Below are 19,933 nucleotides of genomic sequence, written 5' to 3' on the forward strand. Positions count from 1 at the left end.
ATGGACAGGTCATGTTTTCAAGTTTATTTGTGGAGCGTACACGCGACGCAAAAACTCTACGGTGCCGGCGCGCCAGATTTAAATTACAGCTTCAGTCTATTAAATTTTCTCTCCCTCAAGAGGTGAGGAAAAAGAAGAGAAGGGAGGAGAACAAGCGAGATAAGGAAGAAGGAATGAGAAAGGGAAGGGAAAGGAGGAAAAAAGAGAGGAAAAAGAGGCGACAGGTACGAGAAGGAAGAAGAAGAGGAGGAGGAAGAAGAAGAAGAGGAGGAGGAGAAGGAAGAGGAGGAGGAGGAGAAGGAAGAGGAGGCTACTTCAAGACAAGGGAGAGAGAGAGTCAGCAGGCGCAGGGTTTGGTTCTAGCAACATCGAAGAAGAACCTCGATGACAAAGACGAGGACGCTGATGGCGGAGAGGAGGAGGAGGAGGAGGAAGGCTGCCTGGAGATGCTGGAGGGAGAGGGGGCTGTCTTTCCTCCCCTTCCCCACCTCCACGGCCTCCCTCCCACGGCCCACGAGATCACTAGTCTTAATCTGCAGTAGTAGTAGTAGTAGTAGTAATAGTAATAGTAGTAGTGGTAGTAGTAGTAGTAGTAGTGTTTCCGACCCTCACATCAACTATTTCCAAATGACAAAAAGGAGATTAATTCGGTTCTAATGAGTGTTCCTTTAGGTTCACGGTACAGATGAAGGATCATACTACCACCAGGGTCATAGAATTACCCCTGGAAATGCCCCCAAAACTCCTACGAAACCTTTGTCAAATGTGTTCGTGCTTGGGAACCGAAATGTATAAGAATATGGCCTCTCGTAGAAATTGCTGGGATTTTCATAGACTGTTTTATGACCCTAGTGATAGTTTTACACGACTTTTGCACCTTGAACGGGAAAATCACCCATGAAAACCCAGTTCATCTTCTCTGTGGCCTTGGGAAACAGTCGTAATGATAGCCCAAGACATTCAAGGAAGGGCCATACTGTTACCTTTCGTCGCCCAGACACACCTATTTGACAAGGCTTTCGTAGGAGTTTTGGGTATTTCCAGGGGTAGATTTCTGACCCTGGTGGGAGTCTGACCCTTCCTCTGCACCGTGAACCTAAAGAAACACTCATTACAACCCGATTGCTCTTTTTTTGGGCCTCTGGAAATAGTTGATGTGTGGGGTGGAGGCGTCTAACGGTAACTATGAAGATTAACCCAGCTTCCTCGGCCTCACCTTCAGCCACTCCTCGACAAGCCCAGCCTCCACCAGCCGCGTCAATCCCTCGTCTATCTTATGCTTCCATGGCGAGTCTTTACGGAAATACCAACACAGGTGCGCGGGGTAGAGCTGCTCCTTCAACATGTAGGTCTCGCGGAGCTGAAATCGTGAAGCGGAGAAGAATAGGTTAGGAAAAAGATGAAAAAATGAGGTTGTTGAAATGGCTGTCTCTCTGATCTTGAAGCGAGTGATAAAAAGATGGTTGTACGTTAAGGTTGTTGTAATGTTATATGGTGCTCCTCCATTTCCTCCTCCTCCTTCTCCTCCTCCTCCTCCTCCTCCTCTTCCTTGTGTTTTTCCTTCCCCTTCCCTCCCTTCCCTTCCTCTTTCTTCTCCTTCCCTCCTTTCTCTTTCCCTCTCCTTCCATTTCCTACTGCCACTACTTCTCCTGAGCCTCCTCCTCTTCATCCTCCTCCTCCTCCTCCTCCTCCTCGTACTACTACTACTACTACTACTCCTACTACTACAACTCCTACTCCTACTCCTACTCCTCCTCCATCTACTACTACTACTACTACTACTACTACTACTACTACTACTACTACTCCTACTCCTCCTCCTCCTACTACTACTACTACTACTACTACTACTACTACTACTACTACTACTACTACTACTACTACTACTACTACTACCCCAGCCCCTCCATACATCATAATCGCTGAGCACGAGGAGAATGCTGCTGTACGCGTAACTCTCCAGGAAGGCGTGTGTCCCCCTCTTCATGTGGGGCAGCACGCGGTTGTACTCATAGAAGAGGTCGAGCTTGCGGCCCAGCGAGAGGTAGTTTTCGTTGGGCGAGGACCTGAGGGCTTCCGGCACGAACTCCCCGTAATCACTCATCGTCACTCTGGTACAGGAGCAGAACCATAGACGAGGAAGTGAGAAGGACGGATGAGAAGGGAAAGGAAGGGAGAAGTAGGCTAAGGGAGGGAAAAGGGGGTGAAAAGGAGGAAGGAGGAGGAGAAACGAACAAGTGAGAATGAGGGAAAGGAAGGGAGGGAAAGGGATGTGACAAGGAGGAAGGAGGAGGAGAAACGAACAAGTGAGAATGAGGGAAAGGAAGGGAGGGAAAGGGGGGTGAAAAGGAGGAAGGAGGAGGAGAAACGAACAAGTGAGAATGAGGGAAAGGGATGTGACAAGGAGGAAGGAGGAGGAGAAACGAACAAGTGAGAATGAGGGAAAGGAAGGGAGGGAAAGGGAGGTGACAAGGAGGAAGGAGGAGGAGAAACGAACAAGTGAGAATGAGGGAAGGATGAGAAGGGAAAGGAAGGGAGAAATAAAGGAAGGAAAGGGAGGTGACAAGTAAGAAGAGGAGGAGGAGGAGGAGGAACAAACAAGTGAGAATGAGAGAAGGATGAGAAGGGAAAGGAAAGGGAGGAAAGGAAGATGACAAGTAGGAAGAAGAGGAGGAGGAGGAGGCTATTTTAAGGCTACAATAACATTCTTTAGCTCCTGCAAACTTCCATGTCGAAAATCTAGTATGCTCAATGTCCCTTTTGTGATACGGACCCGCTGTATATCCTACTATTACTAACGGAGAACATTGTCTATATACGCTGTACTCATACTAACGCAAAACATTCACTCTCCCTCTTCTTATATGCCGCATAGAACTCACAGCAAACCCTCAACTATCCCTCTCTTCAGACCGACAAAGGAAACACATCGAAGTCATCCCCAACTAACACCTCCACGTCCCCGCCTACCTGAACGAACTCTGGGCCAGGTCTTCAATGGTCTTAAGGCGCGGCGGGAAGGCGGGCACGGTAAGGAAGGCGATGAGGTTAGCAGTGTAGGCCGTGGTGAGGATGTAGGCCGAGAGGCTCCAGGTGGCGAAGAAGACGCGAAGTCCGAGCGAGGTAGGAAGACGCGGCAGGCTGGAGTTTAGAAGTGGGCGAAGGAGGTACAGCCAGCCAGGCCCACTTTTACCCCCAGAACACCCGCCCTGTGAAAGAGTAGAAATAGTAAAAGTAGAAGCAGTTACAAGTGTAGAAGGGTACGTTAGTAGTATCTTTTTAACAGTAGAGGAAGCAGCTGAAAGGGCAAAATAAATGGAAAAACAGATAAACAGATGGTCGAGCCCATTAAGATCTGTTCCATCAAAATAATATCAAAAAGTAGTAGTAGTAGTAGTAGTAGTAGTAGCAGTAGGAGTAGTAGTAGTAGCAGTAGTAGCACCACCCACCTGCACTCCCCACAAAGCCACCACTAGCATGAAGGCCCCGGCACCACACAGCCACACGGTGATACGGAAGGGATAGTACGCGGCACGCCAGCGAGGGAGCGGCGGCGGCGCGCGGAGAGTCAGCCCGAATCCTTCCATCCAGTATGAGGAGCTCGCGTCGAAGTCCTGCATCTTCTCGAGCGTGTAGCCGAAGAAGTTGACGGTGAAGTCCTTCTCGCCGCGGTGCACCATCCCTAGCATCCCCGTCCACGAACCGTTCTCAATGGTGCCCCAGTTGTCATCCGGCGGCTGCTGGGTCATCGTGTACGTGAAGTTGAGGACGTGACCGAGCGCGTTGAGGACCTCCACCTGAAGAAGAAATCAGGAAGAGGCGAAGTTAGAAAGGTTGCGAACTCGGAGTACACGAAAAAGGGACCAGAAAGAAGATACAAATGGGATGGAGCTCTCATGGCAAATATAGTAGCAGAGAAAGGGATGAAAAAATATTGGTACTGGCTGAGATGATGACGAAAAGGACAAGAGAAAGTAAACAAGGTGGAGAAATTGATTAGAACCTTTCCTTTGCTATAGCAGGATGGAGTACACTAACATCAGACAGAGAAACAGGTGCACGGAGAGAGTGAATCAGAGCCTTTGCCAGAGCAGGATGGAACGCACTACCAACAGACAGAACCAGGTAGGGAGATTGAATCAGAACCTTTGCCAGAGCAGGATGTTGTACACTAAAATCAGACAGCGAAAGAGAGAGAGAACATTAGGAGAGACTTATATACCATGGATTAATATTAGCTAACGATAATGATGATAATGATGATAATGATGACGATGAAGACCTGCAATCCGTCGGGGTCGTTGCCTATGATGTCGTCCTCGGGGTAGAGGTAGGGGTGGTCGTCCAGCCACGTGGCCAGGTGGAACTCGCAGCCCTCGAAGTTCGGGAACCGGTCCGCGAAGAGGCCGTGCAGAGGCGTGCCAGCCCGCCAGGACCCAGTGCGGCGAACCTGGCCAAGGAAAATATAAGAGAGATGGAAAACCTTAGAAATGAACGATATAAATGATCAAAAAACTAATAAATTAAAAATGTAAACAATTGAAAGACTGAAAACTGAAAAACACAATAACAGTGATGAAATAAAAGCTGAAAATGAGAAATATAAGTGATAGAAATCCTGAAAAAAATGAATGCTGAAAAATGTGATGGAAGAAACAGAAAAAAATAAAAATATATATAATAACTGATGAAAAATAGTACGAAATAATGATAATACTAAGGTAATAATAATAGTAGTAGTAGTAGTAGTAGTAGTAGTAGCCCTTGCCTGTCTGTGCCTTGCGTAGGGGAAGAGGGAGTACACGGCGGGCGGTGCGGAGCTCTGGGGGAGTGGACGCAGCAGGGCCAGATGCACCACCCTGCTGAACGCCTCCTCCCTCAACAGGTTAGCAGGGGAGACGCCACTCGTAGCGTCCACCAGCAGGAGGTACGAGGGCCGCCACCCGCATCCCGCCGCCGCAACCTGCCTGAAGGGACCAGAAAGAGCTCGTGTTAAAGTCGATCTCGTGAAAAAGTCGATCTCGTGCTGTCAAAATCTCAATCTCGTGTTTTCAAAGTCGATCTCGTGCTGTCAAAATCTCAATCTCGTGTTTTCAAAGTCGATCTCGTGATGTCAGAATCTCAATCTCGTGTTTTCAAAGTCGATCTCGTGCTGTCAAAATCTCAATCTCGTGTTTTCAAAGTCGATCTCGTGCTGTCAGAAAATCAATCTCGTGTTTTCAAAGTCGATCTCGTGCTGTCAAAATCTCAATCTCGTGTTTTCAAAGTCGATCTCGTGATGTCAGAATCTCAATCTCGTGTTTTCAAAGTCGATCTCGTGCTGTCAGAATCTCAATCTCGTGTTTTCAAAGTCGATCTCGTGCTGTCAAAATCTCAATCTCGTGTTTTCAAAGTCGATCTCGTGATGTCAGAATCTCAATCTCGTGTTTTCAAAGTCGATCTCGTGATGTCAAAATCTTAATCTCGTGTCAAAGTCTATCTCGTGCTGTCAGAATCTCAATCTCGTGTTTTCAAAGTCGATCTCGTGATGTCAGTCAATCCAAGAGCTAAAAATAAGAATAAGTTTAACAGCCGTATTACAATCTTTCTCCCTCTCTATCTATCCATCCAGCTATCTATCAATCTATCTATCCATCTATCTCTCACATCATCATCAAGCCAAATACCTAAAGAAACCCGTCCAGTCTCTGTTCAGAAGCACCAAGTGGACCGTATCCTCCGCCCGAAGCGCCGCCTCCGTCTGTCGCTCACACCACTCCGCCCCTTCCGCCGTCAGGTCCACCAACACACGAGGAACTTCACTTAGACCAGATCGGGCCCATAGCGATGTAGCAGGACCATAGTGGCTGTCCATATACACCACTAGAGGCCATCCCAATAGTGGTCCTGCGACTATCTCCTCCAGGACACTCCCAAGGGGCCAGGAAGAGTCCTTTTGAGGTATAAGAAGTCCTACGGTAGCGCCCACGATCACCGCCGCCCTCGCCGCCGCCGTCAGCGCCAACATGATATAGGAACTTGAGGCGACCGACCGATCCCGACCACCGACCGACCCCGACCAGTGTTTGAGGGTTTCTGGTGGGGCCCGTACACACACACACACACACACACACACACACACAGATCAAAGTAAGACGCAATTCCTTCTTCAGAAACAAATAAACACACACACTCAGTCATTCTCTTTCTCCGCCTCTCTCTCTCTCTCTCTCTCTCTCTCTCTCTCTCTCTCTCTCTCTCTCTCTCTCTCTGTCAAGCGTCGCGAACATAGATTTTCTTGTTGTTATAGCGATTATTCGGTTTCTGTTATTTATTTTCATGTTTTCTTTCTCTTCCTTTAACGTATATTAGTTCCTTGTTCTTCTTGTTCTCGTTCTTGTTCATCTTCTTCCAGCTCTCATTCTTGTTCGTCTAATTCTCGTTCTTCTTACTGTTCTTACTCCTATTCGTTACCTTCTTCATCTTCATCATCATCATCTGTCCCCCGTCCCTTAGCTACGGGGAGTCACTAATGCCCTAATACCTGTCCGTCACGGCTTAAGGTAATAAAGTGTTCTGCCCGCGCTCTTTCTTACGTTACAGAGCCCCCGTGTTTGTTTCCTCACGGAGCATGACCCGCCGCAATAAGGAACAATACCTCGGCCAACTTATGCAAACACTCTGAGTCGTGGTATTGAGTCCCTTGTTTGTCCTTCCTCGAAGGTTAAAGGGTTAGGCTACACACGCACGACCACACTAAAGGGCACCACATTCCCTATGCCTAGAGGCCGCAAACACACACATACACCACTTCCTAGCTCAGTGGTTAAAAGCTCTGCGCTGTCGGGCTTCGCGGACTAATAAAATGGGACCGAATAAATGAGAGAGAGAGAGAGAGAGAGAGAGAGAGAGAGAGAGAGAGAGAGAGAGAGAGAGACGTTTAAAAACATTATTTGATCGAGTAGTACATAATTAGATTCCTTTCTGTACGTACGTCTTGATAATTACCCTCAGAGCCTCCTGCTTTCTGATTCCCTTTGACTTCAAGAGAGAGATTCAAATACCACCACGTACGAGATCGAGATTCTTATGAAAACACCAATTAACTGATCAAATTCTTTATATTCTTGGTTTCTTGTTCTCTTCAGATTCTATTCCCATATTCCTTTGACATTAAGCGTAAGAAGAAAAAAATATATAGTCTTTGTTGATGATTTAGTTTTATAAGGACCGAAAAAATGATTGATTAAGAGATAGATAGATAGATAGATAGATAGATAGATAGATAGAAGGAAGATAAAGAGAAATAGCAGATAGATTCATAGATAGATAGATAGATAACTGAATAGAGAGAGATAAATAAATTGTTTAAGATACAGAATAATAGATTTTCCCAGTATATTTGCTTAGAGATGTGTGGTAATAGTAGTAGTAGTAGTAGAAGTAGTAGTAGTAGTAGTAGTAGTAGTAGTAGTAGTAGTAGGAACAGTAGTAGCTATGGAAACAACACACACACACACACACACACACACACACACACACACACACACACACACACACACCAACCCCCCCACCTCCCCTACCCCCACAAAAAACTTACCCAATCCTCTAATCCGACACCCTAATCTCACGTACGAAGCTTCATTTTATCTCTCTTATCCATTCACTCCTTCACCTGGCAACCTATATATAGTCTTTCGCCTTTATAAAGTTACCATACAAAGACCTATTAATGAAATGCTATGTCCTTGTGATCAGCTGTAGGCCTAGTATTGTGACGGGCATCTTTGTAGACCTATCAACTGATTAGAATCGTATGTCGTAAGGAGTGTTTAGTATTTTCTTTATTATTTTGTTTTATTTGAAGTTTGTATTGACAGTGTAACCCTTTTGCTGGTTGTAGTATGTTATGTTGATCCTTTTTGTTGATTCTACCTGGTGTGTTATTATAGCGTGGAGTGGTGCTGGAGATGAGATATGTCGATGATGCTGTAGGCTATACATTGTGGTAGTGAGAGATGATCGAAAAGATGCTGTGGTGGTGGAGATGATCCAGACGAGATGCTGTGGTGGTGGAGATGAGATGAGGCGGTGGAGGAGAGGAAGAGATGCTGTGGTAGTGGAGATGAGATGAGCTGTTGATGCTGTGGTGGTGGAGATGATCGAGGCGGTGGAGGAGGTGAAGAGATGCTGCTATTTTGGTGGAGATGATCGAGATGAGATGCTGCAGTGGTTATGGAGGTGATATAAAATGATGCTTCACGCGGTGGAGATGATATGAGATATGCTGCGGCAGGCCCGGGGTGTAGCCTAGATTATGTGGACCTTTGTGGCCACGTGACGAGGGGCGAGTGGTGAGCGAGGCGAGGCATTGGAGGCAAATCAGCTGGGGGTCGGGGGGGTAAAAAATAGACATCTCTGGTGCATTTTCCTGCTGTCAAAACCGAAAACTGGATTGAAAAGCAGGACTAGAACACTTGCAAGTACCTCAAAAGTGATACAGAGGCCTTTATTTTAGTAGATTAGGTAACGCTCCCGTATAACACAAGTCATCGCGCATTTGACAACAGCATCACGTAACCCGAGTCATCGCTCATCTGGCACCTCCGCGGATGTTTTTTGAGGATGACGTCACTACACCAGCCAGCCTCTCTCAGTCCTCCTTCAGCCGTGAGTGAGGGTGTACGTCGCCGCTGGACCTCTCATATCTATGGCTGGGACACACGCATTAGGGCCACGTAACCCCGAAAATGGACAGACCGTGTGAGTGAGGGAAGGAAACCAACAAAACCCTGAGAAAACCGGCGCCGCGGAGGCCATAGCAGCGCCAGGGGGAAGGATACGTGGTTACCTGGGCCACGGTGACACCTGCCCCCCCTCCCCCCCCTCACCTGTCCGGGGTCGCTAGTAAGGGTCACACTCCCCCCCCCCCCTCCTCCCTTTACCACGTGGCACCCTACAGCTGTTAGTGCCAGAGTGCCTCGTGCCATGACCTGCCCCTCCCCCGCCGCCCGGCCTGTGCACCTGTCATGACCACCAGGTGAGACGATGATGCTATTGTTGTTGTTGTTGTTGTTTTCTTAGTCGCGGGTGAATAAGACGTGACCTGTAGTGACCTGTTGTGACCTGACCTGACCTAAGACATGTCGGGTACTGTGGCTGTCATGGCTGTCCATACGTGATTTATACATGACGATTAGATAATAGATTGATGCTAATGGTTGACACTTGGTTGGCAGAGTTTAATAAGTAAATAATAATAATAATAATAATAATAATAATAATAATAATGATAAATATATAAATCAGAAGACATTCAATAGGTCAGGCAACAGCATCACAGAACTCTATCAAGAAGAATAAGTTTATGATTCACATCCTAAACAATTGTAAGGTGTCAATTACTTAAGCATTATGTATCTCAATCGATTTTGTTCATTTTCTTGTCCTATTTTTATATATGCCGCTGGGCGAAATAAAACTATTATTATTATTACATCCTAAACCAGTTCCCTTTAACCATTGCTTCCTGTTGCTCTGGTTTAGATAACTTAGAGACTCCTGCCTATGACCTGAACTCTTTCAGGAGGAACATATCAGGACACCTCCTGAAATTGACCTCTCTTTTGGCCACTCCTCTTAACTCTTTTTATAGGAGCAGAGATTTGGGGCATTTTTTTTTTCATTATTTTCTTTTTCTTTTTTTTCCCTTGAGCTGTTTCCTCTTCTGTAAAAAAAAAAAATGTCCTCTCAGAATAGATGATCAACTTTGGTACAAGTGAAAACACCTCTTAGGCTGTACGATCATCATTAATATTTTTTTATTGCAAGATTGGTACACCTGTGAAAGTACGTTAGCTACCTTAGGTACCTCCCAGCTTTTACGATCATTGATATTTTCATTCCAAGTTACAAACACCTGTCAGTACCTAAGAAGCAATACATAAACTTTATTTAATACCATTCCATTGGCATATATGTTATTTACTGACCTTCATGCCTCCCAGAAAACTATAGGAAGGAAAATGAAGATGTAGACTAAGGGATATATATATATATATATATATATATATATATATATATATATATATATATATATATATATATATATATATATATATATATATATATATATATAGTGTCAAAATTCGAAAGAAAAAGGAGAAATTTACAAGTTATATCCTAAACCAGTCCCTAAAGCCTTGTTCTCTAGTGGTCTGGTTTCAATAACGTCAGCGGAAACTCTTCACCTCATACCAACATCGTCATCATTATAATTACTAGTTTCAGTATAGGGTGCGGCCTTGGCATCAAGAGGTGTCACATGTGATCATTTAAACACCCTCACCTGCTCACCTGTGGCTCATAAAAGTATTCACAGGTATACATAAATCTCACCTAGTACCTATTCAGTCTCCTTATGTGGATATCAAGGAGGAACTAATTACTACGAAGGGCTGGGAATGTCATGTTTGGTTTTTCACAGCAGTATATAAAGACTGATTTTGTGTGTTTATCAAAGGTTTATTTAGGCCTTACTTGACATTTTTATTTGTAGGTTTTTTTTCTGATTTTATTTATTTATTTATTTTGTTTATTTATTTATATTTTCTTCCCTTGAGCTGCTTCCCTTCCCTACCCTTCCCTACCCTTACTATCCTATCCCTTCCCTACCCTTCCCTTATTATCCTATCCCTTCCCTTCCCTTCACTACCCTTATCATCCTGTCCCTTCTCTTCCCTTCCCTTACTATCCTATCCCTTCCCTTCCCTTCCCTTCCCTACCCTTATCATCCTGTCCCTTCCCATCCCTTCCCTTACTATTCTATTCCATCCCATCCCATCCCCTCCCATCACTTCCCTTCTCATCCCACCTCCACCCCATCCTTTCCCTTCCCTTCCCTGTGTTCACTTTCTTCCTTTTATAAGTAAAGACAGGAATGGCAGGAACCAATTACTGGCTGTAATGATCTCATATCTAATATTATCTCACAGGTGTTTGGTTCTTCACGGCTAAATATGTATACATTACCATAAATTATATTTATGGCCGACCAGCAGGTGTTCAGCTATTCACTTCCTCATGAATGGGTGTAATGGTTGGCAAGGACTTTTTAAATTAGTGTGTGCTTCTGGTGCTGCTCCACTGAATTCGATCTTACAGTACATCATTTTGGCTTTGGTATAGGTAGCATTTCATATTTTTTGAGTTTCGTTTCACCTAGCTGCTCATCTACCCTTTCTGGTTAATCAGTAAATGAGGTACACTTTGGTTGTTTTGCGCCTCAAATACGGCATCTTGATTTTTGTACCTAGGCCTATCTCATTTAATTTTTTCAGTTTTTATTTTCTCTTTTTTTCTGTTTGCACACATTGGCCACCCCACGCACCATTCCTCCCTTTCTGGTTAATCAGTAAATGAGGTATGCTTCGGTAGTTTTTTGCCTCTAATACGGCATTTTGATTTTTGTATCATTTCATTTCTTCAGTTTTTTTTGTTTTTTTTTGTTATTATTATTATTTTATTTTTTATATTTTTTATAGCACACATTGGACACCCTGCTCTTCATTCCTCCCTTTCTGGTTAGTCAATAAATAGGGTAGTACCTGAGGAAATACATTGAGTTACACTGTGGTAGTTTGATCCTCTGATACTTCATTTCATATTTGTTTCTCATTTAATTTTCCCAGAGGTTTTACTTTTTTTTCTGATAACACCTAATCACCCAGCTCTTCATCCTCCCTTTCAAAATGGTCAATAAATGAGTACCTAGAGACACCTGAGGAAGGTAAACTGTGGTAACCCGGATGTCATACCTGCCCTGTGATCCGGGGTAATGGTTTTTATCCACCACAGGCTCAAGGGGCAAAGAGAGGAAGATGAATGCCAATGCAATACCCAGCTCAGTGTTTGCTTCACCTTAAGAGCCATCTAAGAGTAGGACACAAAACCTTTAGATACCATATTCTTGTAAAATGAAATGGTTGAAAATTCTCAGCATCATTTCGGGGTGACTCAAACCTAAACAGAATGGCTCCTTAACCCCTTGACTGCGGGTTTCCTACAAGAAGACCTCACCAAGCTACAGGAATGGAACAAAAAGTGGCTGCTACAAGTCAGTGAAGAAAAATGTAAAGTCCTGCACCTTGGGAGGGGATATCCAGCATACCAATACCACATAGGAAACTCTCCACTATCCACCACAGAGGCAGAGAAAGACCTGGGAGTATATGTTACCAGGCTATGAGTGAAGGACAAATCCATGCCAATCGCAGCGGATGGGTTAATCAGTTTGGTTGGCCTGTCTTTACATAGCACCTCATATATAAAAGATGTGTCAGCTGCACCTTCACACACACCTTCCCTCCCATACCTCGCCTCACACGGCTCTTGCCTGACCTTGGTTTGCTGATACACCTCTGGTAGTAGTAGCAACTGTAAACATTGCCTCAGCTGACACTCACAAATATATCATTAGGAGCGGGCTTATTTGAAATATGCTATTTGTACAAGTGTTCATCAGCAGGTGTATGCATGCGTGTGTGTGTGTGGGGGGGGGAGCTAAATATATATTAGAGGGAGAGAAATTGGTTACAGATGTGGATTATTAATGATATATTTTTTTCTCTCTCTTTCTTCCTCACAGGGGGTGTAATCACTGAGGAGGAGGAGGAGGAGGAGGAGAAGGAGGAGGAAGAATAAGAGAAAAAAGAAGGAGAAAGGAGAGAGGAGGAGAAGGAGGAAATAGATCAGAACAAGAAGAAACAAAGAAAAAGAAAGAGAAGGAGAAACACAGCTACCAACACCACCACAACTACTACTACCACTACTACTACCACTACCACTCCACTACTACCAGGCAAGATGGAGCTGCTCAAGAGGCTGTGCTCGGCCCTGTTCTATGGGGTCTGCTCCTTCCTCATCATGGTCATTAACAAGATGATTCTCACCACCTACAAGTAAGCAACCCTCACCCTTGTTACTGTAGGCTGTGGTAGGGTGTTATTCTTATCATTATTATTACTGCCGTTAAGAAATAAAAGAAAAGCAAAGAATTAAGAAGAAGGAAGGAAAGGCAGGGAGAAGAAGGAAGGAAGAAGCGAGAGAGAGAGAGAGAGAGAGAGAGAGAGAGAGAGAGAGAGAGAAAATAAATCCATATGTTACTCTCTGCTCAGTATGTTGTGTGTTATTGTCCCATGTTATTATTGTTATCCCAGTGAAATGGGTGAAGATTTAAGCAGCCTAAAATGCAGTACGTTTGAATAGGCCCCAGTTCTTTGCTATATACAGATTGAAAAGCTGTATTATTCCACTCAGTTTTTCCCCCTCTTCTTCTTATGCTTTGGTATGGTTGTCATCTTATCATTATTATTTTCTTGTATTGTTATTATCATCATAGTTAAGTGGGTGAATATCTGACAGTCTAAAATTGCACTACAGTCAAACCACTTCAAATAGTCCATATGTGTGTTAGATTCTGTGGGTCCTTTCCTCTCCTATGCTCTGCCACACAGTCCCATCACCTATCCCTTCCTCTCATATGTTAGCTAAAGGTAACATATGAGAGGAAGGGATAAGTGTTAGGACTGTGTGGCAGAGCAGAGGGGAGGGGAATAATTATACGTACTTGAAGAGGTGCGCCCTGCCTCTGTGCATGACCCTGTAACATGTCTTAAAAATCCCTCTCTTCTCTCCTCTCTTCCTTCCCACCCGCAGAATCGAATGCTCCAACGAACTCTTTGCTATGCGGATTAAAAGAAGTTGTACTATTTCACTCAATCCTTATACATCCTATTTTTATCTTTCTTCATCTAGCGTCCTTATTTTCCGGGTTTATATTCATGATAGTTTGTATTCATGGAAGTTTAAAGTGGCCGGGGAAAAAAATGTTATCGGAGGTGTTAGAATATGATTACCTATGTTTTGTGGAATTTCATGACGGTGAGAAATACTTTAGAAGCGACCTTTTTTTTCTTTTTTTGAGTTGGTAATACTGCGTTGATTTTTATTTTACTTATTTATTTATTTAATTTTTTTTTTTTTTTTGGGGGGGGGATAAGGAAGAGCTTGGAATATATACATGATTCTTCTTCCTCCTCCTCCTCCTCCTCCTCCTCTCCTCCTCCTCTTCTACATTCTTCCTCTTCCTCCTCATCATCATCAACATATTTTTCCTCCTGTCTTCCTCCTCCTCTCTCTCTCTCTCTCTCTCTCTCTCTCTCTCTCTCTCTCTCTCTCTCTCTCAATTTCTCATTTTTTCAAGTCATTAAACTCAAAAACTCCTCTACGTGTGTGTGTGTGTGTGTGTTTGGAAAGGTTGTTGGGGAAGCCAGTAATTAAAGTAGTACACACACACACACACACACACACACACACACACACACACACACACACACACACACACACATCTGTAATTATGGCAGGTGGCAAGTGTATTGACCCCCCAAAAAAAACACCTGTGAAAGGGACCAGTTTTTTTTATTTTTTATTGTTTTATTATTTATTTATTTATTTTTGTTGTTAGAAGGAAAGGAAGGAGAATATGTGTGTGTGTGTGTGTGTGTGTGTTCGTCCTTGTTCTGTTCACTGTCATCTTCACTTTTTTTTTTCTTCTCTTCCTCCTCTTCTTCTTCTTCTTCTTCTTCCTCCTCTTCCTCCTCCTCCTCCTCTTCTTCCTCTTCTTCTTTTTCCCCCTCTTGTTCTTGTTGTTCTTCCTCTTCTTCCTCTTTCTTTTCCTCGTCTTCTTCTCCCTCCTCCTCTTTCTTTTCCTCGTCTTCTTCTCCCTCCTCCTCTTCCTCCACCTCCTCCTCTTCTTCCTCCTCCTAGATAAGTTTTACATCTCACTAAGGGCGTCTCTCTCTCTCTCTCTCTCTCTCTCTCTCTCTCTCTCTCTCTCTCTCTCTCTCTCTTGTAATGGATCCCTGATGAGAGAGAGAGAGAGAGAGAGAGAGTTGGAATGTCAGTGTCTGCTCTTTCAAGGTCACTAAGTTCTCTCTCTCTCTCTCTCTCTCTCTCTCTCTCTCTCTCTCTCTCTCTCTCTCTCTCTCTAGGTCTTTCACCCCTCCCCCTTCCTCCCCCCTTCCTCCTCCTCCTCTTCCTCCTCCTCTCACTTTCGTCTTCCTCCTCCTCGTGTTCTTTTTCTTCTTCCCTCTCCTCCTCGTAATTCCTCGTCTTCTTCTTTTTCCTCTTCCTCCTCTTGCTCCTCCTCCTCCTCCTCCATAATTCATTTATTCAGTAATCTTTAAACTTATTATTAACCCATTCTCTCTCTCTCTCTCTCTCTCTCTCTCTCTCTCTCTCTCTCTCTCTCTCTCTCTCTCTCTCTCTCTCTCTCTCTCTCTCTCTCTCTCGGACGAGGTTGACTAATACTGCAAATCATTGAGAGATAAGAGAGAGAGAGAGAGAGAGAGAGAGAGAGAGAGAGAGAGAGAGACGTATAATTATAACCGTCTTGAATTCATTATATTGAGGTGGAGGAGGATGTTGTGGGGGGGGGGGGGAATAATTATACTAGAAGAGGTGCGCCCTGCCTCTGTGCATGACCCCGTATATATCATGTCATAAAAATCTCTCTCTTTCCTTCCTTCGTTCCTTCCCTCCTTATATTTCATTTCTCCTGTATATCAGTTTCATTCTCTTTTTTCTTCCTCCTTTCTTCCTTTTATTTGATTTCTATTCTTCGTATTTTATTCACTTCTCCTCCTTTTTCTTCTTTTTATTCTCCTTCTCCTCCTTTTTCTTCCATTTCTTCTTCTTCATCATCATCTTGTCCTCCTCCTCCTCCTTCGTCCTATAATTCTTCTTCGTGAGAGAGAGAGAGAGAGAGAGAGAGAGAGAGAGAGAGAGAGAGAGAGAGAGAGAGAGAGCATCATAAAGAAAGACCTTAAAGATTATCATAGTAAGTGAATATACGAAAAAAAGAAAGAATCATAAAAAAGCTTGATAATGAAAGAGATAACAGGAAAGGAAAATAACTATGAATGACAGAGAGAGAGAGAGAGAGAGAGAGAGAGAGAGAGAGAGAGAGAGAGAGAGAGAGAGAGAGAGAGAGAGAGAGAGAGAGAAAATGAATAGAAGGAAAGGAAAAAGAATAGGAGAGAAGAACATATTTACAGAAGGAGAGGCAGAAGAAAGACGTGATTAAGGAAAGAGAGAAAAGTCGCAAAAAAAAGGATAAGAAGAGGAAATAACTTGAATAGAAGGGAAGGAAAGAGAATAGGAGAGAAGAACATATATACAGAAGGAGAGGCAGAAGAAAGACGTGATAAAGGAAAGAGATAAGAGAAAAGTCGCAAAAAAAAAAAGGATAAGGAGAGGAAATAACTTGAATAGAAGGGAAGGAAGTAAAAGAGGAGACAAGAAGAGTATAAACAGAATGACAGGTAAAGGAAAGGTATGATATAGATAGATAGATAGATAGAAGATCGTAAGGGAAGGAAAAATAAAAAAAGAGAAAACAAACAAAAACAGAAAAGAAAACAAGCAAAACAGGTAAGGGTGTGCATCCAGCCACTTACTAACACACACACACACACACACGTGGCAATACACAAGTGTTTGGGCACATGTGACCTTCTTTGTCATACGCAGGTGTTCGTGAAGAGATCTATGATGCGTGTGTGTGTGTGTGTGTGTTATTATATGTGTGTTTTCGTGTGTGTATATTTCTATGTATATATATTTTCCTATTCCTCCTCTTCTTCCTCCTCCTCCTCCTTCTCCAACTCTATTTGTTTCTGTTTTAAGCAAGAAATAGATGAATGGATGTACTGAGAGAGAGAGAGAGAGAGAGAGAGAGAGAGAGAGAGAGAGAGAGAGAGAGAGAGAGAGAGAGAGAGAGAGAGAGAGAGAGAGAATAGACAACATGGCAGAAAGTATGGGTAAGAGATAGCATGATAAGAGTGTGAAGAACCGTAAGATAATAATGATGAACGTAGGAGATGGAAATAAAGAGTAAGATAGTGTGATAGAGAAAGACAAGGGAGAGGAAAAGGATAAACCCAAAGGAAATAACGAACACACACACACACACACACACACACACACACACACACACACCGCTATCTTTGTAAGCGCGCCACTTGCACAAAAAATAAGATAAAATAATGAAAATATGAAAACGAAAAAATATCTTTGTACAAACTTAACCTCTGACGTGTGTGTGTGTGTGTGTGTGTGTGTGTGTTAAGCCTCCTATTCATCTATCTAACTATGGAAACGTCTCTCATTCTGTCTATCTGTCTGTCTATGTGTGTGTGTGTGTGTGTGTTAAGCCTCCTATTCACCTATCTATCTATGGAAACGTCTATCATTCTCTCTATCTGTCTGTCTATATGTGTGTGTGTGTGTGTGTGTGTGGGTGTATGTGGGTTGGTTCTCTTTACCTTAATTACGTATTCACCTGAGGTTGTATGACGCGAAAGTGACTTGTGTTGCTTAATAGTAGTAGTGGTAGTAGTAGTGGTTGTGGTAGTGATCATTTTGTTTCCTTTCCATTCCCTTCCTTTTCTTCCCGTCCTTTTCCTTGTAGTAGTGGTAGTAATAGTAGTAGTAGTGGTAGTAGTAGTAATAGTAGTAGTGGTAGTAGTAGTAGTAGTTGTGGTAGTGATCATTTTGTTTCCTTTCCATTCCCTTCCTTTTCTTCCCGTTCTTTTCCTTGTAGTAGTGGTAGTAGTAGTAGTAGTGGTAGTAGTAGTAGTAGTAGTTGTGGTAGTGATAATTTTGTTTCCTTTCCATTCCCTTCCTTTTCTTCCCGTTCTTTTCCTTGTAGTAGTGGTAGTAATAGTAGTAGTAGTAGTAGTGGTAGTAGTAGTAGTAGTGGTAGTAGTAGTAGTAGTTGTGGTAGTGATAATTTTGTTTCCTTTTCTTCCCGTCCTTTTCCTTGTAGTAGTGGTAGTAATAGTAGTGGTGGTGGTGGGTGGGTTTTTAATAATGGGTTCTGCTACGTGTGTGTGTGTGTGTGTGTGTGTGTACCTGGGGAAGAACGGAAATGCTATCCCTTACTATTTTTTTTACTACTCTCTCTCTCTCTCTCTCTCTCTCTCTCTCTCTCTCTCTCTCTCGTCCTTGAGGTGTCGGAGGTGAAGGTCGGACTTTTTATTTTTTTCCTTTTTCCTTCCTCAATTTACGACGTGTGAGAGAGAGAGAGAGAGAGAGAGAGAGAGAGAGAGAGAGAGAGAGAGAGAGAGAGAGAGAGAGAGAGAGAGAGAGATTAATAATTACGTTAAAAGATTATACTGAATAGAGGAATAATTACGAGAGAGAGAGAGAGAGAGAGAGAGAGAGAGAGAGAGAGAGAGAGAGAGAGACGCTCATATTAATCAGATAGATACAAAAATATGGTCACAGTAGTAGTAGCAGTAGCAGTAGTAGTAGTAGTAGTAGTAGTAGTAGTAGTAGTAGTAGTAGAGAGGAAAGAAACGGAGGAAAAGGAATGCAAGAGTACGAAGAAGAAGAAGGCGGAGGAGGAGGAGGAGGGGGAGGGAGGGAAAGAAAAGGGATGATGGAATGGAGGGAAAAAAGAGTAGGAGGAGGAGTGGCCGGAGGAGGAGGAGGAGGAAGAGGATTGGGTAAGAGAGAGAGATGCTGACGTAGGAGAGAGAGAGAGAGAGAGAGAGAGAGAGAGAGAGAGAGAGAGAGAGAGAGAATACCAATGCAATAAGGGCGTAATACAAGTTAGTGGGTGACGTGGCAAAGGAGGAGGAGGAGGATGGGACAGGAAGATAGTAGTAGTCATGGAGTCACTATATATATCTTGAAATCATTATATTATTAAGTTAGTATAGTTATAAGAATAGTGGTGGTGGTGGTGGTGCATGAGTACGTGGTGATGAAAGTTAAGGTGGTGGTGGTGATGATTGAGGTGGTGTTAGGAGGGTAGTGACGGTACTGTGGTGGTGGTGGTTCATGAGTACGTGGTGATAAAAGTTTAGGTGGTGGTGGTGGTGATGATTGAGGTGGTGTTAGGAGGGTATAGTGACGGTACTGTGGTGTTGTGGTGGTGGTGGTGGCGCATGTGTATCTGGTGATGAAAGTTAAGGTGGTGGTGGTGGTGATTGAGGTGGTGTTAGGAGGGTAGTGACGGTACTGTGGTGTTGTGGTGGTGGTGGTGGTGCATGAGTACGTGGTGATGAAAGTTAAGGTGGTGGTGGTGGTGATGATTGAGGTGGTGTTAGGAGGGTAGGGACAGTATAGTGTGGTGGTGGTGGTGGTGCATGAGTATGTGGTGATGAAAGTTAAGGTGGTGGTGGTGATGATTGAGGTGGTGTTAGGAGGGTAGTGACGGTACTGTGGTGTTGTGGTGGTGGTGGTGGTGCATGTGTATCTGGTGATGAAAGTTAAGGTGGTGGTGGTGGTGGTGATTGAGGTGGTGTTAGAAGGGTTGGGACAGTATAGTGTGGTGGTGGTGGTGGTGATGATTGAGGTGGTGTTGGGAGGGTAGTGACGGTACTGTGGTGTTGTGGTGGTGGTGGTGGCGCATGTGTATCTGGTGATGAAAGTTAAGGTGGTGGTGGTGGTGATGATTGAGGTGGTGTTAGGAGGGTAGTGCCAGTATAGTGTGGTGGTGGTGGTGGTGATGATTGAGGTGGTGTTGGGAGGGTAGGGACATTATAGTGTGGTGGTGATGTGGTGCATGAGTACGTGGTGATGAAAGTTAAGGTGGTGGTGATGATGATTTAGGTGGTGTTAGGAGGGTAGGGACAGTATAGTGTGGTGGTGATGGTGGCGGTGGTGGTTTTAACTCCATATATAAACCACAAAACCATTACTATATATAAGAAAAAAATGTCCATAAAATAATAGCTATAAACAATCTTACTTCAATTTATTTATTTATTATTTATTTCACTAACAAAACACATGAAAAAAAGGAAGAAAATGATAGTATGGTGATGATGGTGGTGATGGTTGTGATGGTGATGATGGTGGTGATGGTGATGGTGGTAGTAGTGGT

General features: G+C 43.7%; 2 protein-coding genes across 4 annotated transcripts in view; one reads left to right on the forward strand and one right to left on the reverse strand.

The window, feature by feature from the left end:
• Positions 1–9: 9 nt before the first annotated feature.
• LOC127005730 (uncharacterized) lies at positions 10–6,007 on the reverse strand. Its single transcript, XM_050874842.1, has 8 exons — positions 5,667–6,007; positions 4,779–4,967; positions 4,283–4,496; positions 3,450–3,797; positions 2,971–3,209; positions 1,913–2,111; positions 1,217–1,360; positions 10–533 (listed from the first exon to the last, which is right to left on the reverse strand). Exons 1-8 carry the CDS (start codon positions 6,005–6,007, stop codon positions 360–362), a joined length of 1,848 nt encoding a protein of 615 aa, XP_050730799.1. The 3' UTR covers positions 10–359.
• Positions 6,008–8,627: 2,620 nt separating this feature from the next.
• Positions 8,628–19,933, forward strand: part of LOC127005359 (UDP-sugar transporter UST74c-like) — a 24,873-nt gene continuing 13,567 nt past the window's right edge. For 2 of the 3 annotated variants that reach the window (XR_007758437.1, XM_050874144.1), the window contains exons 1-2: positions 8,628–9,019; positions 12,626–12,938. Coding sequence is in view for 2 of the 3 variants with exons in the window: in XM_050874144.1 (XP_050730101.1) it covers positions 12,844–12,938 (95 nt within the window). In the remaining variant the exon portion in view is untranslated. The remainder of the gene's footprint in view (positions 9,020–12,625; positions 12,939–19,933) is intronic. The other variant, XM_050874145.1, reaches the window with a different exon arrangement.

This window comes from Eriocheir sinensis, chromosome 30, assembly GCF_024679095.1.
Source record: "Eriocheir sinensis breed Jianghai 21 chromosome 30, ASM2467909v1, whole genome shotgun sequence".
Classification (NCBI taxonomy): Eukaryota; Metazoa; Arthropoda; class Malacostraca; order Decapoda; family Varunidae; genus Eriocheir; species Eriocheir sinensis.

Excerpts from the sequence above, each read along its gene's own strand:
- LOC127005730 (XM_050874842.1), bottom strand. The coding sequence starts at position 6,007 with ATGTTGGCGCTGACGGCGGCGGCGAGGGCGGCGGTGATCGTGGGCGCT. Across the intron at positions 3,210-3,449 it reads TGGCTTTGTGGGGAGTGCAG|GGCGGGTGTTCTGGGGGTAA; the intron begins GTGGGTGGTGCT and ends ACTCTTTCACAG. Across the intron at positions 534-1,216 it reads TTGTCGAGGAGTGGCTGAAG|ATTAAGACTAGTGATCTCGT; the intron begins GTGAGGCCGAGG and ends CTACTACTGCAG.